The sequence below is a fragment of the Dipodomys spectabilis genome, unplaced genomic scaffold (genome assembly GCF_019054845.1).
Source record: "Dipodomys spectabilis isolate Male_0828 unplaced genomic scaffold, ASM1905484v1 ptg000422l, whole genome shotgun sequence".
NCBI lineage: Eukaryota > Metazoa > Chordata > Mammalia > Rodentia > Heteromyidae > Dipodomys > Dipodomys spectabilis.
The window spans coordinates 7,271,830-7,291,188 of record NW_024871099.1 but is presented as its reverse complement, the minus strand read 5'-3'; the positions used below and the strand labels follow the sequence as shown (position 1 = coordinate 7,291,188).

Sequence of the window (19,359 nt, the reverse complement as noted above, 5' to 3'; positions counted from 1 at the left end):
CAGACTTTTCTGCCCAGGCTGGCTTTGAACTGTGATCCTAAAGTCTCAGCCTCCTGAGTAGCTAGGATTACTACAGGTGTGAGCCACCGGCGCCCGGCCTGATGGCTTTTTTTTTTGGGGGGGGGGGGAGGTCAGGTCGTGAGGCCTGAACTCTGGGCCTGGGCGCTGTCCCTCAGCTCTTCAGCTCAAGGCTAGCACTCTACCACTTGAGCCACAGCACCACTTCCAGCTTTTTTCTTTTTGCTTATGTGGTGCTGAGGAATCAAACCCAGGGCCTCAGGCATGCAAGGCAAGTGCTCTACCACTGAGCCACCTTCCCAGCCCCCTGATGGCTTTTTAAGAGGCAGAAAGTCAGAACTGGAGGCATGGCTTAAGTTACAGAGCACTGAGTTCAAGCCTCAGTATAGTAATGAGGGAGGGAGACACAGGGGGAGGGGGGGGAGAGAATCCTTGAGCATTGTGGCTCATATCTGTAATTCCAGTTGTTCAGGAGGTAGATATCAGGACAGTCCACATTTGAGGCCAGCAGAGGCAAAAAAAAATTGTGAGACCCTTATCACACCCAATATGATTGCAATTAAGCAGGAAGTATTGATAGGAGGATCATTGTCTGAATCAATCTGGGCAAAAAACAGGAGACCCTATCTGAAAAATAACTAAAGCAAAACAGGGTTGGTGGTAGAAAAGCCTACCTTGAGTTCAGTCCCCAGTACTTTCACAAAACAAAGGAAGAAAAGAAATAAAAAGGGGCCAGGCAGGTGCTGGTGGCTCATGCCTGTAATCCTAGCTACTAAGGAGGCTGAGATCTGAGGTTCATGGCTCAAAGCCAGCCCGGGCAGGAAAGTCCGTGAGACTTAATCTCCAATAAACCACCAGAAAACTTGAAGTGGCGCTGTGGCTCAAGTGGTAGAGCACTAGCCTTGAACTGAAGAGCTGAGGGACAGTGCCCAGGCCCACCCAGAGTTCAAGCCCCACAACCGACAAAAAAAGGGGGAGGGAGAATAAAGTACAGAGGGAGAGAAGTGAGGAAGCGTCATTTGAGCAGACATGACAAAATTCAAGCAGCAGCAAAACTCTGGGCATTCTTACTGGGAACAGCCAGTGCAAAGGCCCTGAGGTGCTATATGTCAGATAGCAAAGTTAATTGAATTGGGAGCTGCCTGGGAGATGGAAGAATGTATCAGGACCTTTGGACCATTTAGTGGATCTTCTTTCTCCACCTGCAGAATTAATTGGGTGATGCAAAAGTCCCTGGAAGATGAGTGAAGACAAAAAAAGAATTTCTGCTTGTGTTCAGTGCTAAAAGAGAAGAGAGGCCTGGGAGTGAGGGGAGGGGCCTTGGCTAGGGTGATTAGACTGAGCTTCTCCCGAGGAGGTGACTCGGGAGCAAGGAATTCGAAGTTGGGGAAAAGAGAGAGGGGGGAGATAGAAGGGGATCAGAGAGAGGGAGGGGGAGGAAAGAGGAAGGGGGGGGGAGGGAGAGAGCGAGAGAACCAGAGCGAGCAAGAGAGCGAGCGAGCAGGACTTGAGAAATGGAACCAGAAGGGAAGTCACCAGCCCTGGGGAGGGGGGAGGGGAGGGAGGGGGAGGGAGGGCTGATGCCTGGGGAGCTCAGCCTCAGCCACTGGTCCCGCCCAGCCTCGGCCTCCAGGGAGGGAGGAGGCGCCAAGGCGGCTCCAGCTGCCGTCGTCTCTCTGGTCTCCTGCTGGCTGGCCAGCCAGGGAGGAGGGTTGGTAGGTGGGAGGGGCAAGGCCTCCCTGTCCCGCCCAGGGCCACCTCGGCCCATTTTTACCCCCCCCCCCCCCCCCCCCCCCCGCAGTGCGGCGGGGGGAGGACGGGTTGGGGAAGGTGGACTCTGCCCTCAGGGGCTCCATTCCTCCTCCACAGGGCCAGCCTTTCCACTTCTGCAGCCAGCGTTTTGCTGGGTGCCACAGGAGCCTCGATGATCCCCTGCACTGGGGGGAGTGATCCCAATGAGGCCTCTTCTTTCTGTCTTGCAGCCCAGTAGCAGTGGCTCACATCTGCAATCCTAGCTACTTTGGAGGCTGAGATCTGAGGATCTAGTGGTTTGAAGCCAGCCCATCTGTATTGATCTAATTAACCAACAAAAAGCCAGAAGTAGAGCTGTGTCTCCAGTGGTAGAGCACTAGCCTTGAGGAAAACAAACAAAAAAGTGACAGCATCCAACCTTAGGACTGGAATGCATGTGTGCACATGCACATAATCTTTCATTTAAAACAGAATGAATGTTGTGTGCATGCTACAAGAACCTAGGGTCTGGGGCTGGGAAGGTGGCTCAGTGGTAGAGCGCTTGCCTTGCATGCATGAGGCCCTGGGTTCGATTCCTCAGCACCACATAAGCAAAAAGAAAAAAGCCGGAAGTGGCGCTGTGGCTCAAGTGGTAGAGCACTAGCCTTGAGCTGAAGAGCTGAGGGACAGCACCCAGGCCCAGAGTTCAGGCCCCATGACCAGACTGCCCCCTCCCCCCCAAAAATAAACAAAATAAAAAGAACTTAGGGTCTGAGACTTGCTGGACCACTGATTACTCCAAATCATCACACTTCAAGGATTTCCTAGGTAATTAAACTCTGGGCCTGGGCGCTGTCTCTCAGTTCGGCTGAAGGCTATTGCCTTACTACTTAATCCACAGCACCACTTCCCATTTTCTGGTGGTTCATTGGAGTTAAAGTCTCATAGACTTTCCTGCCTAGGCTGGCTTTGAACCTAGATCCTGAGCCACCAGTGCCTAGCATACAACAGTGCTTTTAACAAGCACTCAAACACTTACCATACAATGATACATCTGCTCCATCTTAGACAAAGAAAAAGGTAAGAAATTTACTAGATCCCTCCCATCATCCCAGGGACATTTACACACTGAAAGCAACACCAGCTCTCTCCAAAATACTTTTATTTAAAAAAAAAATTACAATAATAAAAAAAAAAAATCCCCAAACCCACAAACCCTGCCTTTCTTAAATATAATGTGGTTTCCATCCATTATTGCACATGGTCCGGCCTGGTTATGAATCAGGCTGCTGGAACCGGGGTTCTGCCAAGGAAATGGGGTTCAGCCTGGGAGGAAGATGATGGGGGGAGACCAGTCTCTCCTCCTCCCTCAGAACAAGCTGGCTGCACAGTGCTGTCACTCTTGGACTGGCCCAGTTTATCTTTCCTGAGGCCCCTGTGTGGTCAACCAGGGGAGTGGGAGGTGGACATGGACGAAATGTGGTCATGAGAAGGCAGACTCCAAGCAAGAGTCTCGTTAAGGCATCTGGAGCAGATAAATTAATTCAGGAAGAGCCACCTTCACAGAAGGCTGCGGTAACCAGACATACACACGTGCGGGACAGTTTGTGGAACCCTGAAACAGGAAGAAAGGAGGTCACAGTCTCTTTTTCAGAGTCTAGACACACACATACACACAAAGTCACATCCAGGGACCCAGCCCACCAAGGCTGACTGGAAGAAGGATTGTGGATGGGTTTTAGGACCCCAGAATGATTTCCATAATGTGGTCTAGTTCATTCCACTCCCAGGACCCAGGGGCACAGAAGAGGTTGTGTGAAGGTTCTGGGGCAGCCAGTGCAGGTTCCTTTTCCACTCCAGATGTGTCAATGTCCATGAAGAAATCATCCAGGCCAGAGTCCCCCAGGTACTTAGAGCTCAAAGCTTCTAAGAAGACTGGCCCAGGCTGGGCCAGCCCTTCATTTTGAAGGCCTGGGGCAGCCACTGGAATCTGAGGTGATTCTGTCTCCATGGAGGTCTCCAGCTCCCTGAGGATGGAGCCAATGGTGGTGGAAAGGGAGAAATCTTCTTCGCCCAGAAAGAGGGGCTCAGGGGGTAGGGCCGGAGCTGGGGACAGATGAATGGCAGCCTGGAGCTGTTGCAGGGTGTTGTGGATGAGGACATGCCTACGGAGGCTGGGAGCTCGGGGACCCAGGCTTTGCTGGACTTTGTCTAAGGAGATTCGGAGCAAGGCCTGGTGATAGCTCTGAAGGCGTGCTGGGCTGCAGTCCCATTTCTTTTCCTCCTCTTCCTCATCTAAGTCCGAGTGTTTCCTCTTCAAGCCTCCCACCATGATGCCCTGTGGAGAGACAAATGACAAATAAGGCATAATAGTGGCCTGAAATCGCATTTCTCAGGCAGGCCTGTAGAGCTGCAAGTGATTTTGTCTCTCTGTGTGTGTGTGTGTGTGTGTGTGTGTGCGCGCGCGCGCGCGCGTGCACCAGTCTTGGGACTTAAACTCAGGGCCTGGGCACTATCTCTGAGCTTTTTTGCTCAAGGCTAGTGCTCTAACACTTGAGATACAGCTCCACTTGAGACTTTTTGGTGGTTAATTGAGATCAGAAGTCTCACATACTTTCCTGCCAGGGCTGGTTTTGAACTGCGATCCTCAGATGTCAGCCTCCTGAGTAGCTACTATTAAAGGCTTGAGGCACCGTTGCCCTGCTGTCTTGTTCTTGGTCTCAACTGACTGGGAGCGCACCCAAGAGCAGGGAAGGAGCCGCCTTCCTCATTCCTTCCAACAGCGCCTCTGATTTCCCTAAAGTGCGCCCCAAAGGAAAGCTTGCTAGATCTCAACTAGCGCCAAGCTCCGCCCCCTCACGGATCACCCAACCAGACCTCGGCGTCCCAGAGGCCCCGCCCTCCCCCGGATAGCTATTGAGCATCTAGGACCGCCCCCACTTGCCCCGGCGGCTTCTGGGAAATGTGGACCCACAGTAGCTCGGCACGCACAGTGACGTGAACGGGTACTACAATTCCCAGGGGGCTTTGCTCTTCAAGGGGACGGAGTTCCCCCGCCCCCACCGCAGAGCAGGCGCACTAGGCTCCTGGCTGGTGGGGGGAGGGGAACCCGGACGTCCAGCTGCCGGGCGCCAGCCGAGCCCCGCCCTCTATTGCCTCCGGGGCTGTGGGTCTGAGCTCCACGCCCGGAACACCCATCCCCCACCCGACTCCAGCTCTAAGACTGCTTTCACCCCGTCTCTACAATCGCCCCAAGGTCCAGGATTCTTCCCCAAACGGCGGTGGAGTCTAGAAACCCGGGCTCTCCTCAGTTTGTTCCAAGCTTTCTGATACAAATGCTTTTGTAGGGGGAAGACTTAGTATCTCAATTCTGAGATTTTCCCCCCAACCCCTATCCTCCGACTATTTTCCTATTCTCCGACTACACGACACCCCTAGATTTCACCTCCAAGTGCCACGTCCGGCAGCTGAGACCCTCCAACACTGAACTCTTCCCCGGCATACACTCCCTGCCACGGCGTCTGGTGAAGAGTCTGGGGATTCCACAAGTCTCGGGATTGTCTAGAAATGCTCGAAACCCCAGCCTTAAACCTCTTACAGTTTTCCCAGAACCATCACGAAGTTCCCAATCCAGGCCGTCCCGAGAAGAGCCGAACTGTCCCATTAAATTCTTTGCTCTCCAAAAGTTTCTTCCTCTGATTCGCTCTCGTATCCAAACCCGCTCCCCTCGCCAAAGCGCAACTCTAAACTTCCTCCAGTTCAAAAACCTTTCCTTGCCTCCCTTCTGGGATCTCGAACTCAAGTCTCCACCGGTCCTTAGCCCTCAAAACCGCATCACTCAAGCTTAATAAGGAGCGCCCTCTACTCCGGCTCAGACTCCTCCTTCGCCCGTCCCTTCCCGCCCCCAACCACAGGTAAATCCCACTCCTCACCACAGCCTCCAGGTTCGCAACCACCACCTCCAGGGACGCCGGCCAGACGAGCGTCCGAACAGAGCCGAGTAGAATCCTCGCTCACCTTCCTTGGGCCTCCGAGTCTCGGCCTGGACCCATCCAGCCCCGCCCCGGAGCTGGACCGCCACCTGCGATTGGCTGGAATTCTGCCCAGGGCAGGGCGACGATTGGCTGGGCGGAGCCGCCGCCCGCCGCCCGGCACCGCCCTCCCTGCCTGCCCCTCCCTAACGCCCGGGACCATTTAAAGGATTTTTGACTTGTCAGGGGCCGGGTTAAGTCTCTGGGCTGGAGGATGGCGAGGCCATCAGAACGTTTTTTTTTCTTCTGCCGGGCGCTGGTGGCTCCTGCCTGTAAACCTCGCTACTCAGGATCTGGCGATCGTGGTTCTGAAGCCAGCCCAAAGAACCATCCAAAAGCCGGAAGTGAAGCGGTGGCTCTATCGGTAGAGTTCTAGCCTTCAGCGAAAAGCTCAGGGAAGGCGTCCCAGGCTCTAACTTCAAGCCCACGACGGACACACGGACACACACACACACACACACACACACACACACACACACACACACACACACACAGAATCTCTTTTTTTATTCGGCTAAGATTCCTGCCACATAGAGTTCTCGCTCTCTCTCTTCTTGGGCTGAACCTCATCTGAAAGAAGGAAGGGTGGCACTCCCCACCCCCACTCGGCGTCTCCCCCCCCCCCCCCCCGCCGGCTTCACAGCAGGGCGGGGCTAAGCAGCCGGAGCAGGCCACGCCCCCGGGTTTCCCGAGGCGGGCGCTTGGGAGCGGAAGGTGATGACGCACTAAATACCAGCCAATAGTATGGCGCGGCCTCTGTTGCTTGGCGACCTCAGCCCCGCCCCTCTTAGGCTCTGTGCACCCGAAGTAGGAACCCTGTTTTAAGGTTGGTTGGTGGTTTCTCTGCGCGTTTTCTGGTGGTCCCTCCCGGATAGCCACTCTGCAGCTGGAAAGTTTTCATGACTCCCCACCACTCTGGAAATAAAGTTCAAAGCCTTTGTTTGTTTGTTTGTTTTTGAAACGGACTGTTTCAAAGGGCTGGCCCTTCTATTTTCCTAACTCCACCCCTGAGTGCTAGGATTATAGTAGCACCACTACCCTTGGCTCAAACTTCTTACTTTCCCCTGGAAGCCTTTCAGGATCTGGCCAGAGACGCCTGGCACTATAAAATTCACTTTGTTTCCTGGCTATAATCCTGGCTATTCCAGAGACTGAGATCTGAATATCCCGGTTCAAAACCAGCCTGGGCAGACATTAGGATTCCCAGATTTCTAGTTTCAATTAACCAGCAAAAAGTGAGCCAGGAGCAGGTGGCTCTAAAGATCTCCTCTGTGATCCTATCTATTTACAAGGCTGAGGATCACATGTTCCAAGCCAGCCCAGGACAGGAAAAGCCAGAAGATTCTTTTTTTTTTTTTGGGGGGGGGGGGGTCCGGTCATGGGGCCTGAACTCTGGGCCTGGGCGCTGTCCCTCAGCTCTTCAACTCAAGGCTAGCGCTCTACCACTTGAGCCACAGCGCTACTTCCAGCTTTTTTCTTTTTGCTTCTGTGGTGCTGGGGAATCAAACCCAGGGCCTCAGGAATGCCAGGTAAGCACTCTACCACTGAGCCACCTTCCCAGCCCCCAAGCCAGAAAATTCTTATCTCCAACTAACCTTCAGAAAGACAGAAGTAGAGCTGTGGCCTAAGTAGTAGATCATCAGCCTTGAGCAAAAGAAAGCTCAAGGACAATGCTCAGACCCTGAATTCAAGCCCCGGTAACCAAAATTTAAAACAAAACAAAAAACTTGAGAAAAGTATAAGTGAACAAAGAGATAAGCTGAGAGAAGAGTCAGAGTCAGAGTTGAGTCTTCTGGAATAAATTGAAGCTCTTGGCTCAAGATTTACTTATCAGTCGTTCCTCAGGGCTCATTTCCCAGAATCCCAGCCTTCTAGGCAGGGGCAAGGTCTTAGTCGTACTGATGGGATGGGTAAGTACAGTGCCCATTGTACTCATCCGTGGTGAGACAGCGCAGCATGAAGTGACCCAGGTCATGCTTAGAGATGACCCTCGAAGGCCCCCGTCCATCCAGAGTCACAGTGTAGGCCCCAGTGAGTGGCTGGTCCCCTGAGAAGTAAAGAAAGGCAGGGTGAACTTGATGTCCTTTTTTTTTTTTTTTTTGGGTCCAGTCATGGGGCCTGAACTCTGGGCCTGGGCACTGTCCCTCAGCTCTTCAGCTCAAGGCTAGCACTCTACCACTTGAGCCACAGCGCCACTTCCGGCTTTTTTCTTATGTGGTGCTGAGGAATCGAACCCAGGGCCTCGAGCATGCAAGGCAAGTGCTCTACCACTGAGCCACCTTCCCAGCCCCTTGATGTCCTTTCTTTCTCCTCCCCTCCCCCATTTTTCCTACTGTGTATGTGTGTGCCAGTACTGGCACTTGAACTCAGGGTTGAAAATGTGTCATCAGAATTTGTTAAGACAAACAACCAACAACAAAACCATCAAAAAAAAAAAAAAAAAAAGCTGGGTGTTGGTGTGGTTCACACCTACCCTTTTAGTTCCTCAGGAGGCTGAGATCCAAGGATCTGGGTTCACAGCCTGTCTAGGCAGGCAGGCAGGAAAGTCCTTGAGACTCTCCATCTCAATTAATGAATTAGCCTCAACTGCTGAGATGACAGGCTTGTGTCACCTAACCCAGCTCAATTTTTACTTTTAGAATAATGAGAAGAATCCCTATAGATACCTCTGGAAGGTGTGGTGGAACAGGCTGGTGACAACTTACCTATATGTGGAGGCATAACAGCCACATACTTCAAGCCAGACTCCTGCAGAACTTTGTGCATCCGGATGTGGTCATTGGTCACGTCCTGCAGGCGTGGGGGCACCTTAGCAGGGTCCCATAACAGAAAAGCTGCAAGGGTGGGAGGGAATATATGGAGCAGGTCAGCCAGAGCTGTCTTGTCTTTACAGTAAGGACAGAATCTTTCAGCAGCTGAGTGCTAGTGGCTCACGCCTGTTAATTCTAACTACTCAGATGGCTGAGATCTGAGGATCGAAGTTCCAAGCCAGCCCAGGCAGGAAAATCTGTGAGACACTTAGCTCCAATTAATCAGAAAAAGCTGGAAGTGAAGACACAGTGCAAATGGCTGAGTGCCAGCTTTGTATGAAAAAGCCCAACGAGGGCTGGGAAGGTGGCTCAGTGGTAGAGCACTTGCCTTGCATGCTTGAGGCCCTGGGTTCGATTCCTCAGCACCGCATAAGAAAAAAGCCGGAAGTGGTGCTGTGGCTCAAGTGGTAGAGCGCTAGCCTTGAGCTGAAGAGCTGAGGGACAGCGCCCAGGCCCAGAGTTCAGGCCCCACAACTGGACCCCCCCCCAAAAAAAAAAAAAAAAAGAAAAAGCCCAATGAGATCATGAGTCCCTGAGTTCAGTACCAGCACCAAAAGAGGGGGAAAAAAAAAAAACCAGAAAAACAAAAAAACTTGGCCTGGTGAGGCAGGCATTCAGGAGGCTGAGGCAGGAGGATCCTAAGTTTAAGGGTGGCCTGGGCTACACATCCACATCATGTCTTCTTCCAACACACTTCCTTCCCCCACCCCATTTACATATTTGGGTTCCATTTCCCCTTCAAAGTTTGAGGTAAATGAGTCTGGTGGCTCACACCTGTAATCCTAGCTACTCAGGAGACAAGGATCTGTTTTTGTTTTTGTTTTGTTTTTTGGGTCTGGTTGTGGGGCCTGAACTCTGGGCCTGGGTGCTGTCCCTCAGCTCTTCAGCTCAAGGCTAGCACTCTACCACTTGAGTCACAACGCCACTTCCGGCTTTTTTTTCTTTTTGCTTATGTGGTGCTGAGGAATCCAACCCAGGACCTCATGCATGCAAGGCAAGCGCTCTACCACTGAGCCACCTTCCCAGCCCAGGATTCAAGGATCTGAAGATAGAGGTTCAAAGCCAGCTGAGGCAGGAAAGTTTTTGCCACTCTTATCTCCAATTAACCACCAAAAAGCTGAAAGTGCAGTGCCCAGGCATTGAGTTCAAGCCCCCGTACCGGTACACACACACACACACACACACACACACACACACACACACAAAGAGCAACAGAGATGACTTTACTCAAAGGCCTCTGGGCCTTTGCACATGCTGTACTTGCTGCCTCAGACCCCTTATCACTATCTGGCAGCTTTCCAACAATACAATCCAGCTGCTCCCTCACAAGGGAGGCACCTAAGGATGACGTGTATAATGACAGCTATGGAGAGAGTCTGGTGTACCTGCCAACTGCCGCAGTGTCAGCTGAGATGCAGTGAACCCAGCTGGGAGCCAGCCATTGGGTTTGCTGCTTCCTTCCTGGGAGAATCTTACACACAAAGGAACTCTGTAAGTTCCCTGAGAGGCTCAGACAAGGGATTCAATAAATGCTGCTACACTGATTGCCTGTAACTCTTGTTAGCCACCTGCAGCCTCCCTTCAGAGCAGTGTGTGTGTGTGTGTGTGTGTGTGTGTGTGTGTGGTGGAACTTGAACTCAGGGCCTGGGTGCTATTCTCGAGCTTTTGCTCTCAAGGCTAGCACCCTGCCCCTAGAGCCACAACGCCACTTCTGGCTTCTGGGTAGTTCTCTGGAAATAAGAATCTCACAGACTTTCCTGTCCAAGATGGCTTCCAACTGCGATCTGCAGATCTCAGCCTCTTGAGTAGGTAGGATTAGAGGCATGAGCCACTGGCGCCTGGCTCAAGCTTTTTTTTTTTTCCTTTTCTCTTTCTTTCCTTTCAGTGCTGGGAATGGATCCCAGGGCCTTATGCATGCCAGGCAAGCACTTGGGCCTTGGCTAGATCCCAGCCCCTCAAGACATCTGATGGTATAATGGACATCCATCCATAATGGGGTCACCACTTGGAACCCCTCTGTGAGCTCTGTCAAGCACATTCAACTGGCCAACAGTTTGTCCCTTGAGTCAGCCAGCACACAGGTCAAGGCACACACTTGGTGCTCAACAGATGCTGGAAATGCGAGAGCCCTGGCTCACCAGCGCGGTTTGAACCCCCCGACTCAGCCCCACCTCCAGGACCCACCACCCACCCGAGGTGCACGCCACGACCTTGTCCACTCCGTGCGCCTTCATGGCCGCCACTATATTCCGGGTGCCCTGGGACATCACAGTCGTGGGACCTTAGAGGGGACAGAGAGTGGCTGTCACTGCTGGGTGGTGGCGGCGGTGGCAGGGGTGGCAGGGGAGGGGCTGGGGGTGGGACTGGTGCTGGGGGCCGCGGTGCAGGGGTGGGCCGTGGGCACAGGGGGGGCTCAGTACTGAGGTCAGTGCCAGTGCCCAGGAGGATAATGATGGCTTCCTGTCCCGCCACCGTCTTGTCCACATCGGCGGCCTGTAGAACGTCACCCACGACCACGTGGGCCGGCTGGGGCCCCTCAGACGGCAGCCTGGATGCGTCCCGCACCAGCACAGTGACTTCATAACCTGTGGTCAACCAGAAGTGAAAAGGGAGGTCAGCGGATTTGTGGGAGAGCACTCGGAGTCTGGATGGTGCCATAAGCCCCCAAATCCATTGCCCACATCCACTAGGCTGAGACACTGGTTCACTGGTATAGGACTTTTGTTGTTGTTGTTTTCTGCCAGTCCTGAGGCTTGAACTCAGGGCTGGGCACTGTCCTTGAGCTTCTTTTGCTCAAGGCTAACACTCTACCACTTGAGCCACAATGCCACTTCTGGCCTTTTCTGTTTACTTAGTGCTGAGGAATTGAACCCAGGGCTTCATGCATGCTAGGCAAGCACTCTACCACTAAGTCACATTCCCAGCACTGAGATACTGGTTTGAAAGGTACTGGTTTGTAATCATTTCCCGCCGCCCCCTCTCTTTTTGTTGGTTGTGGGGCTAGAACTCAGGGCATGGGTACTATCCATGTGCTCTTTTCCTCAAGGCTAGCACTCTACCCCTTGAGCCACAGCTCCACTTCCAGTTTTCTGATGTTTAATTGGCACTTTCCTGCCTGAGCTGGCTTCTAACTATGATCCTCAGATTTCAGCCTCCTGAGGAACTAGATTACAGGCATGAGCCAACAGTACCGCCCCCTCCTTCCTTCCTCCATCCCTCCCTCCCTCCCTTCCTTCCTTCTTTCCTTTCTTCCCTCCTCCCCCCCTCTCTCTTTTCTTTCTTTTCCCCTACCACTTGAGCCACAATTCCACATTTGAGATAAGACTCTTGGGGTTGGGAAGGTGGCTCAGTGGTAGAGTGCTTGCCTTGCATACATGAGGTCCTAGGTTTGATTCCTCAGCACCACATAAGCAGAAAAAGCCCAAAGTGGCGGTGTGGCTCAAGTGGTAGGGCACTAGCCTTGACGTGAACAGCTGAGGGACAGTGCTCAGGCCCAGAGTTCAGGCCCCACTACTGACAAAAAAAAAAAGAAAAAGGCTCTCATGGACTTTGCTGCTTAGGCTGGCATTGAACCATGATCCTCAGATCTCAGCCTCCTGAGTAGTTTAGGATTACAGGTGTGAGCCACCAGCACACACTCTCTCTCTCTCTCTTGTTCCACCACTTGAGCCACAATTCTACTTCTGACTTTTTTCTTCTTAAATGGAGATAAGAGCCTCATAGACCTTTCTGGCTGTGTTAGCTTTAAACTACGATTCTCTGGTCCCAGTCTCCAAAGTAGGTAAGATTACAGGCGTGAGCCACCAGTGCTGGACTCCAAGACCGTGGTCAGAGCAGGTAAATCCACAGACACAGGAAGTGGATAAGTGGTTGCCTCAGGCTGGGGTAAGGTTAAGGCAGAAAACAGTGAGTCGGTGGGTGGAGGCAGTGAGAAAGGAGAGGACTTCTAGGAGTTTCTTTCTAGGATGATGAAAATATTCTAAATTGATTATGATATCATTTGCAGAACTGTGAATATATTGAGAGCCATTTAATTGTTTTTGTTTTTTGTTGGTCCTGGGGCTTGAACTAAAGGCCTGGGCACTGTCCCAGAGCTTTTTAGCTCAAGGCTGATGTTCTACAACTTGAGCCTTGACTTTCCTGTCTGAGTTAGTTTTGAACTGTGATCCTCAGACCTCAGCCTCCTAACTAGCTAAGATTACAGGCGTGAGCCATTGTTGCCTGGAGAATTGTGCATTTTAAATGGAAGAGTTCTATAGTAAGTGAATTATAGCTCAATAGAACAGTTACAAGAAAAAAAAAAAAGAGCAGGGGCTGGGAAGGTGGCTCAGTGGTAGAGCGCTTGCCTTGCATGCATGAGGCCCTGGGTTCGATTCCTCAGCACCACATAAGCAAAAAGAAAAAAACCGGAAGTGGTGGTGTGGCTCAAGTAGTAGAGTGCTAGTCTTGAGCTGAAGAGCTGAGGGACAGCGCCCAGGCCCAGAGTTCAGGCCCCACGACTGGCCCCCCCTCCCAAAAAAAAAAAAAAGAAAAAAGAAAAAGCAGCCAGGGCATGGCACTTCATGCCTGTAATCCCAGAACCTGAAAGGCAGAGGCAAAAGGACAAGCCTGGGCTTCATAGTGTTCTACCTGCTCCTAGCTTTCCAGACAGATCTTTCCAGTTATGTCTAAGTGTCTCCTTGATCAGATTCTCCTAGGGACCCGCTCCCCCCGCCAAGCCTTGATACACAGCCTGCTCTCCTCAGTACTGTCTCTTCCAGGACCCCTCAGGACCTGGCCTGGTCTATCCAGACACTGCACTCCTTCTGTTCCTCAAACACACATGATGTTCCCTGCCCCCTGGCCTTTGCATGTGCTTTGCCTCTGTCTGGATCACCCTTCACCTTCTTTCCCCAGGTCCCCCAGCCATTTGTACTTCCTCTGTCACCGTGCTCCTGCTGACAGGAGAAAAACAAGAGCCCTCTGCAAGTACAGGGCTGAGTCATTTGTCACTGCCGTCTCCCTGACCCCATACAAACGTGAAAACTCAGGTTTGAATGCCCCGTGGACCTGTTTTTGTTTTGCTTTGTTGTTTTGTTTGTTTTGAGATAGCCCAGGCAGACCTCGAACTCTAGACCTCAAGAATCTGAGTTTACACACTGGCTTGGTTACTGATTGCCTAAAGAAATTCATACAATGCCTTCCTCCACTGGGCCTCAGCTGCCTCTCCTGTGCTCACTCTCTGTGATCACTCTTCTTTAAAAAAACAACAGAAAAAAGACACGCAAAAAAACACTGGGCACTAGTGGCTCCTGCCTGTCATCCTAGCTACTCAGGAAGCTGAGATCTGAGGATTGTGGTTCCAAGCCAGCCTGGGCAGGAAAGTCTGTGAGACTCTTATCTCCAATGAACCACCAGAAAACTGGAAGTGTAGCTGTGGCTCAAAGTGGTGGAGCACTAGTGTTGAGGGAAAGAGCTCAGGGACAGCACCCAAGCCCTAAGTTCAAGCCCTACAACCAACAATAAAGAAAGAAAGAGCTGGGCACCAGTGGCTCATGCCTGTAATCCTAGCTACTCAGGAGGCGAGATCTGAGGATAGCAGTTCAAAGCCAGCCCAGACAGGAAAGTCCATGAGACTCTTATCTCCAGTTAACCACCAGAAAACTGGGGGTGATGCAGTGGCTCAAGTGATAGAGTAGCCAGGCCCAGAGTTCAAGCTCCACAACCAAAAAAGAGAAAAAAAAAGAAAGGAAAGAAGGAAGGAAGAAAGGAAGGAAGGAAGGAAGGAAGGAAGGACACAGGCCTGGTGTTGATGGCTCACATCTGTAATCGAGGCTCATCAGGAGGCTGAGAGGTATCTAAGCTATCAGTTTTGTTTTTTATTTTGTTGTTATTGTTGAAGGCTTCAGCCACACCTCCACTTCCACCCTTTTGGTGGTGAATTAGAGATGAGCTCACAGTTTCCTGCTGGGCTGGCTTTGAACCAAGATCCTTAGATCTCAACCTCCTGAGTAGCTAGGATGACAGGCAGGAGCAACTAGTGCAGGATTAGCTAAAATACATTTCTGTCGTTGATAAGCCATCTAGTGGATAGTATTTGTTATGGCAGCCCAAACAGTTCTCAACTCAGCCCTGGCTTTGACTCCGAGTTGATGTTACGTAATAATGAGAGGCAATGGACACACAGAGAATTTCCAACATGACAAGGGCTCTGCTTCACTCTTCTCAGGAGTGAACTGGGTGCTTTTTGTTTGTTTTTGGCTTTTTTACTTCTTGTAGTGATGGAATAGAACCCAGACCCTGGGTTCTATCCATGTCAGGTAAGCAAGCACTCTTTTTCTTTTGTGCCCATCCTGGGGCTTGAACTCAGAGTCAGAGGCTGGGTGCTGTCCCTGAGTTCTTTCACTCAAGGCCAGCGATCTACCACTTGAGCCACAGCTCTGCTTCTGATTTTTTGCTGGTTCATTGGAGATAAAGAATCTCTCAGGGCTGGGAAGGAGGCTCAGTGGTAGAGTGCTTTCCTTGCATGCCTAAGGCCCTGGGTTTGATTCCTCAGCACCACATAAGCAAAAAGAAAAAAGCCGGAAGTGGCGCTGTGGCTCAAGTGGTAGAGCGCTAGCCTTGAGTTGAAGAGCTGAGGGCCAGCGCCCAGGCCCAGAGTTCAGGCGCCATGACCAGACCCCCCCCAAAAAAATCTCTCAGACTTTCCTGCCCAGAGTGGCTTTGAATCATGATCTTCATATTCTAGCCTCCTGAGTAGCTAAGATTACAGGCATGGACACCAGTACCTGGGATTACAGGCGTGGGCACCAGTAGTCCAACAGACCTCTTGGTTAACAGAATCACAAGGAGATAAATAAGCCCCAATTGATCCAAACCCTTCTTATTTCCTTTTTTTTTGTCGGTCATGGGGTTTGAATGCTGGGCCTGAGCGCTGTCCCTCAGCTCTTCAGCTCAAGGCTAGCGCTCTACCACTTGAGCTAGGTAACACTTCCTGTTTTCTGGTGGTTTATTAGAGATAAGAATTTCACAGACTTTCTTGCTGGGGCTGGCTTTGAACCTTGATCCTCAGATCTCAGCCTCCTGAGTAGCTAGGATTACAGGCGTGAGCCATCGGCGCCAGGCTAGCCCTTCCTATTTCTGATAGGAACAAGGGAGAACTTGCAGAGTTCTCAGAAAAGGCAGAGCACCCCTATGTTCCCCACCTCCTTAGCCCACAATCCACTTGGGTCAGCCCTGGGACCAGCAGGCATGTAAGTGAAACCTATGGATTTAGGGATTAAGGTGAAAGTAGTCACACACACACACACACAAAAACCAGATATTTAGGATGACTCAGCATGTTCCAACTTCTCCCTCTTCCTTCCCATCCAGTCCCTAGAAACGCTTATCAGCAAATTAAAATTTAATTGAGCCCTGGGCTCAACTACTTCCTCAAATCCAAGATCCTCACACAAGGCCCTAGGAGCAGTGGACAACCTGCCTAGTAGTGGAGAAAAGAGTCCCCTCTCCCTAGCAGCAGGGCATGGTAGGGCTCCTATGCAATCCCAGCCGTTGTGAGGTTGCGATGGAGGATTGTGAGTGTGAGATCAGACTTCCAAACTGTCTCCCCCCCCCCCAAAAAAAGTGCTGGGCAGTGGTGGCTCATGCCTGTCATCCTAGCTACTTAGGAAGCTGAGATCTGAGGATCATGGCTCAAAGCTAAGGGACAGTGCCAAGGCCTTGAGTTCAAACCCCAGTTTACAGAGAGAGAGAAATGGGGGCGGGGAGACATTGGCTGAAAACAGCAAATTCTGGATACTGAAGATCTCCACTCCTTTTGGGGCACACAGATATTTTATCTTCAGGGTCCCTGAGGCTTACTGGGGTGGAGCCCCATATCTGGAAGTCCCAGGCCCTGCTGGTCACTGGTAAACTCTAGAATGAGGTGCAAGAGGTAACAGATAATCCTGCACCCTCTCCTGGTGTAACCAGAATTTTCAGCCCTCACTGACATTTCTAGGATTAGAGCAGGTGTTCACAACAACTTTTCCTGTAACTTTTTCAATGTTCTTTTTGTGGTATCCAAGTCAAAAATCAGCAAATTTATTTTGTGCTTAAGAGCAGGACCTGGCACACTCGTAACCCTAGCTACTCAGGAGGCTGAGATCTGAGGACTATGATTTGAAGCTGCCAGACGTTGGGGCTGTGGCTTCAGTGGTAGAGTGCCAGTCTTGAGGGAGAAAGCTAAAGGACAACACCTAGGCTTCTGAGTTCAAGTCACAGTACTGGTGCGTGCACACACACACACACACACACACACACACACACACAGAGGAATTGAGTTTAAACCTTAGCACTACCACTCCTGTGTCATATTGGGCGAATCATTCTCTGGGCCTCAATGGTCTCCTCTATCAAGTTGCCCTAATACTATCACTCTCCCCAGATGAGGGCTGTCAGGTTATAACACAAGTGGACAGAAAGCACTGCTGGATGGCAGGCAGACGCTGGCTGGGTAAATTCTCTCTGGGTGTACCCACAGTCACCACTACAATCACGGTGAATTGCACAAGAGCCCTGGATTTACCCACTGCTGTGTCACTGGAGTCCCCCAGGCCCTCATGGGCTGATTTCAGTTTTTTGTGCCTTAGACTCACATAAAACGAAATCTCCTGGCCTCCCTGCATTCATTGGCCCCGTGGTCTTCTTCCTTTGCTAGCTGACTCTTCACGCACCTGACTGGGACACTGAGGGCTCCATCCAGCCCCCGCCTGGTCCTATGACACCCCCCTTTTTTTTTTTTTTTTGGTCGGTTGTGGGCCCGAACTCTGGGCCTGAGCACTGTCCCTGAACTCTTCAGCTCAAGGTTAGCCCTCTACCACTTGAGCCACAGCGCCACTTCCGGCTTTTTCTACTTATGTGGTGCTGAAGAATCGAACCCAGGGCCTCATGCATGCAAGGCAAGCGCTCTAGCACTGAGCCACCTTCCCAGCCCTGACACCCCTTCTTAATGCTCTGCCACGTGCACCGCCCCCATCCCACCAACAATGACCCCTGCTCATGCCTGCTTGCACCGCCTGCGCCATGGTGGTGAGTCCGGTCTTTCCAGTGGCACCGAAGATTGCGATCTTCTTGACAGTCATGATGCCAGGGGGTCCAAGGGTCTGCAGGCCAGAGGCTCGGGACGCGCGGGAACTCAATGGCCGCTGGCAGGGTTCTCCGCCCTTCTTTAGTTGGAGGGACGGGGCGGAGCTAGTTTAAAGAGCCACGCCCCAGGCCCGCCCCTGGTTTACAAGTCCGTGGGCGTGGTCATGAAACCACGCCCCCTCGACTGGGCGGGGCAGGAGTCCGTTTTCATTTCCTCACTGTCTAGCGCCACCCTCTCTCACGCTTACACTTGAAGGCCCCGCCCCCATCTGGGAAGGACGCGAGTAGGAGGAATCAAGGGAGCTTGTCACTCATCATCCCGCCTCCACGCTCCAGCCAATCAGAGAAAGCCAGGCTGGGCGGGAGTCACGCCCACTGCCTCTGCTCCCTTTCGCCCGGTCTTCCCAGCATCTGGGGTCGGAGGTGGGACTCTGTTCCGCTTAGAGCTTTACCAGACAAGCTAAGGGCCAAAGGACAGGGGGCGGCGGGGGTGTGCCACTGTAACGGTGTGACTATGCACTTGTGTGACCGTGCTTGTGGGTGCCGTCCCGTGTGTGTGTGAAGGCGTGTGATCCCACGTGTGGGAGGCACTCCATGTGTTCTTTGGTGACCTTGGGTGACACTGTGACAGCGAGTGTCAGCCTGTGTGACAGCACAGGAGTGTGGCATTATTCGATTGGGGATTATTCGATTGTTACTGGGACGCCACATTTGTCATGGAAGGATGTGTGAGCCCAGAGCCCCATAGTCGGTGTCTCTGGGGGTGTTACTAATGGTGGTGACCATGTGATTGATGTCTGAGTGTGTCCCCTTGTGCCTGGGTGTTTGGTGTGACAAGCTTGAATTATTATTATTTTTTAAAATATTGGTCGTGGGGCTTGAACTCTGGGCCTGGGTGCTGCCCCCCGGAGCTCTTCAGCTCAAGGCGAGCACTCTACCACTTGAGCCACAGCACCACTTCCAGTTTTCTGGTAGTTTATTGGAGATAAGAGTCTCATGGACTTTCCTGCCTGGGTTGGCTTTGAACCATGATCCTCAGATCTCAGCCTCCTGAGTGAATAGGATTACAGGCGTTGAGCCACCAGCGCCCAGATCACAAGCTTGAATTTTACTTACTTATTTTTGTGCTGGCATTGGGGGTGGAACTCAGGGTCTGGGAGCTGTCCCTCAGTTTTTGTTGTTTTGTTTTTTCTTCACCCAAGGCTGGTACTCTACCACTTGAGCCACAGCTCCTCTTCTAGATTTTTTTTCTGCCAGTCCTGAGGCTTGAACTCAGGGCCTGGGCACTATCCCTGAGCTTCTTTTGCTCAAGGCTAGCTAGCACTCTACCATTTGAACCATAGCACCATTTCTGGCTTTTTCTGTTATGTGGTACTGAGGAATGGAACCCAGGGCTTCATGCATGCTAAGCAAGCACTCTACCACTGAGCCACCTTCCCAGCCCTCTTCTGGATTTTTTGCTGGTACATTGGAGATAAGAGTCTTATGGACTTTCTTCCCCGGGATTGGGGTTGGGGTTACTCAGCCTCCTGAGTAATTAGGATGACAGGTGTGAGAGCCACCAGCACAGGTGGCTGGTGTGACAAGCTTGAGTGTGTAAACATGAAGGCAACTATGAGCTGGTGAAGATGGGTGATGGTGTACAACACCACATTGTTGTT

The 19,359-nt window shown here is 51.8% G+C and overlaps 2 protein-coding genes and 1 long non-coding RNA gene across 3 annotated transcripts; 1 reads left to right on the top strand and 2 right to left on the bottom strand.

The window, feature by feature from the left end:
* Positions 1-2,894: 2,894 nt before the first annotated feature.
* Positions 2,895-5,796, bottom strand: Sertad3 (SERTA domain containing 3). The gene is made up of 2 exons (XM_042667939.1): positions 5,682-5,796; positions 2,895-4,087 (listed from the first exon to the last, which is right to left on the bottom strand). Exon 2 carries the CDS (start codon positions 4,079-4,081, stop codon positions 3,488-3,490), a length of 594 nt encoding a protein of 197 aa, XP_042523873.1. The 5' UTR covers positions 4,082-4,087; positions 5,682-5,796; the 3' UTR covers positions 2,895-3,487.
* Positions 5,797-7,624: 1,828 nt separating this feature from the next.
* On the bottom strand, positions 7,625-17,770 carry Blvrb (biliverdin reductase B). The gene is made up of 5 exons (XM_042667938.1): positions 17,616-17,770; positions 11,011-11,175; positions 10,782-10,871; positions 8,486-8,614; positions 7,625-7,827 (listed from the first exon to the last, which is right to left on the bottom strand). The coding sequence occupies exons 1-5, from the start codon at positions 17,692-17,694 to the stop codon at positions 7,670-7,672; spliced, it is 621 nt and encodes a 206-aa protein (XP_042523872.1). The 5' UTR covers positions 17,695-17,770; the 3' UTR covers positions 7,625-7,669.
* LOC122097441 lies at positions 9,829-18,982 on the top strand. Its single transcript, XR_006145535.1, has 3 exons — positions 9,829-10,193; positions 12,470-12,475; positions 18,963-18,982. It is a non-coding gene; the product is annotated as an uncharacterized LOC122097441 (long non-coding RNA).
* Positions 18,983-19,359: the final 377 nt, after the last annotated feature.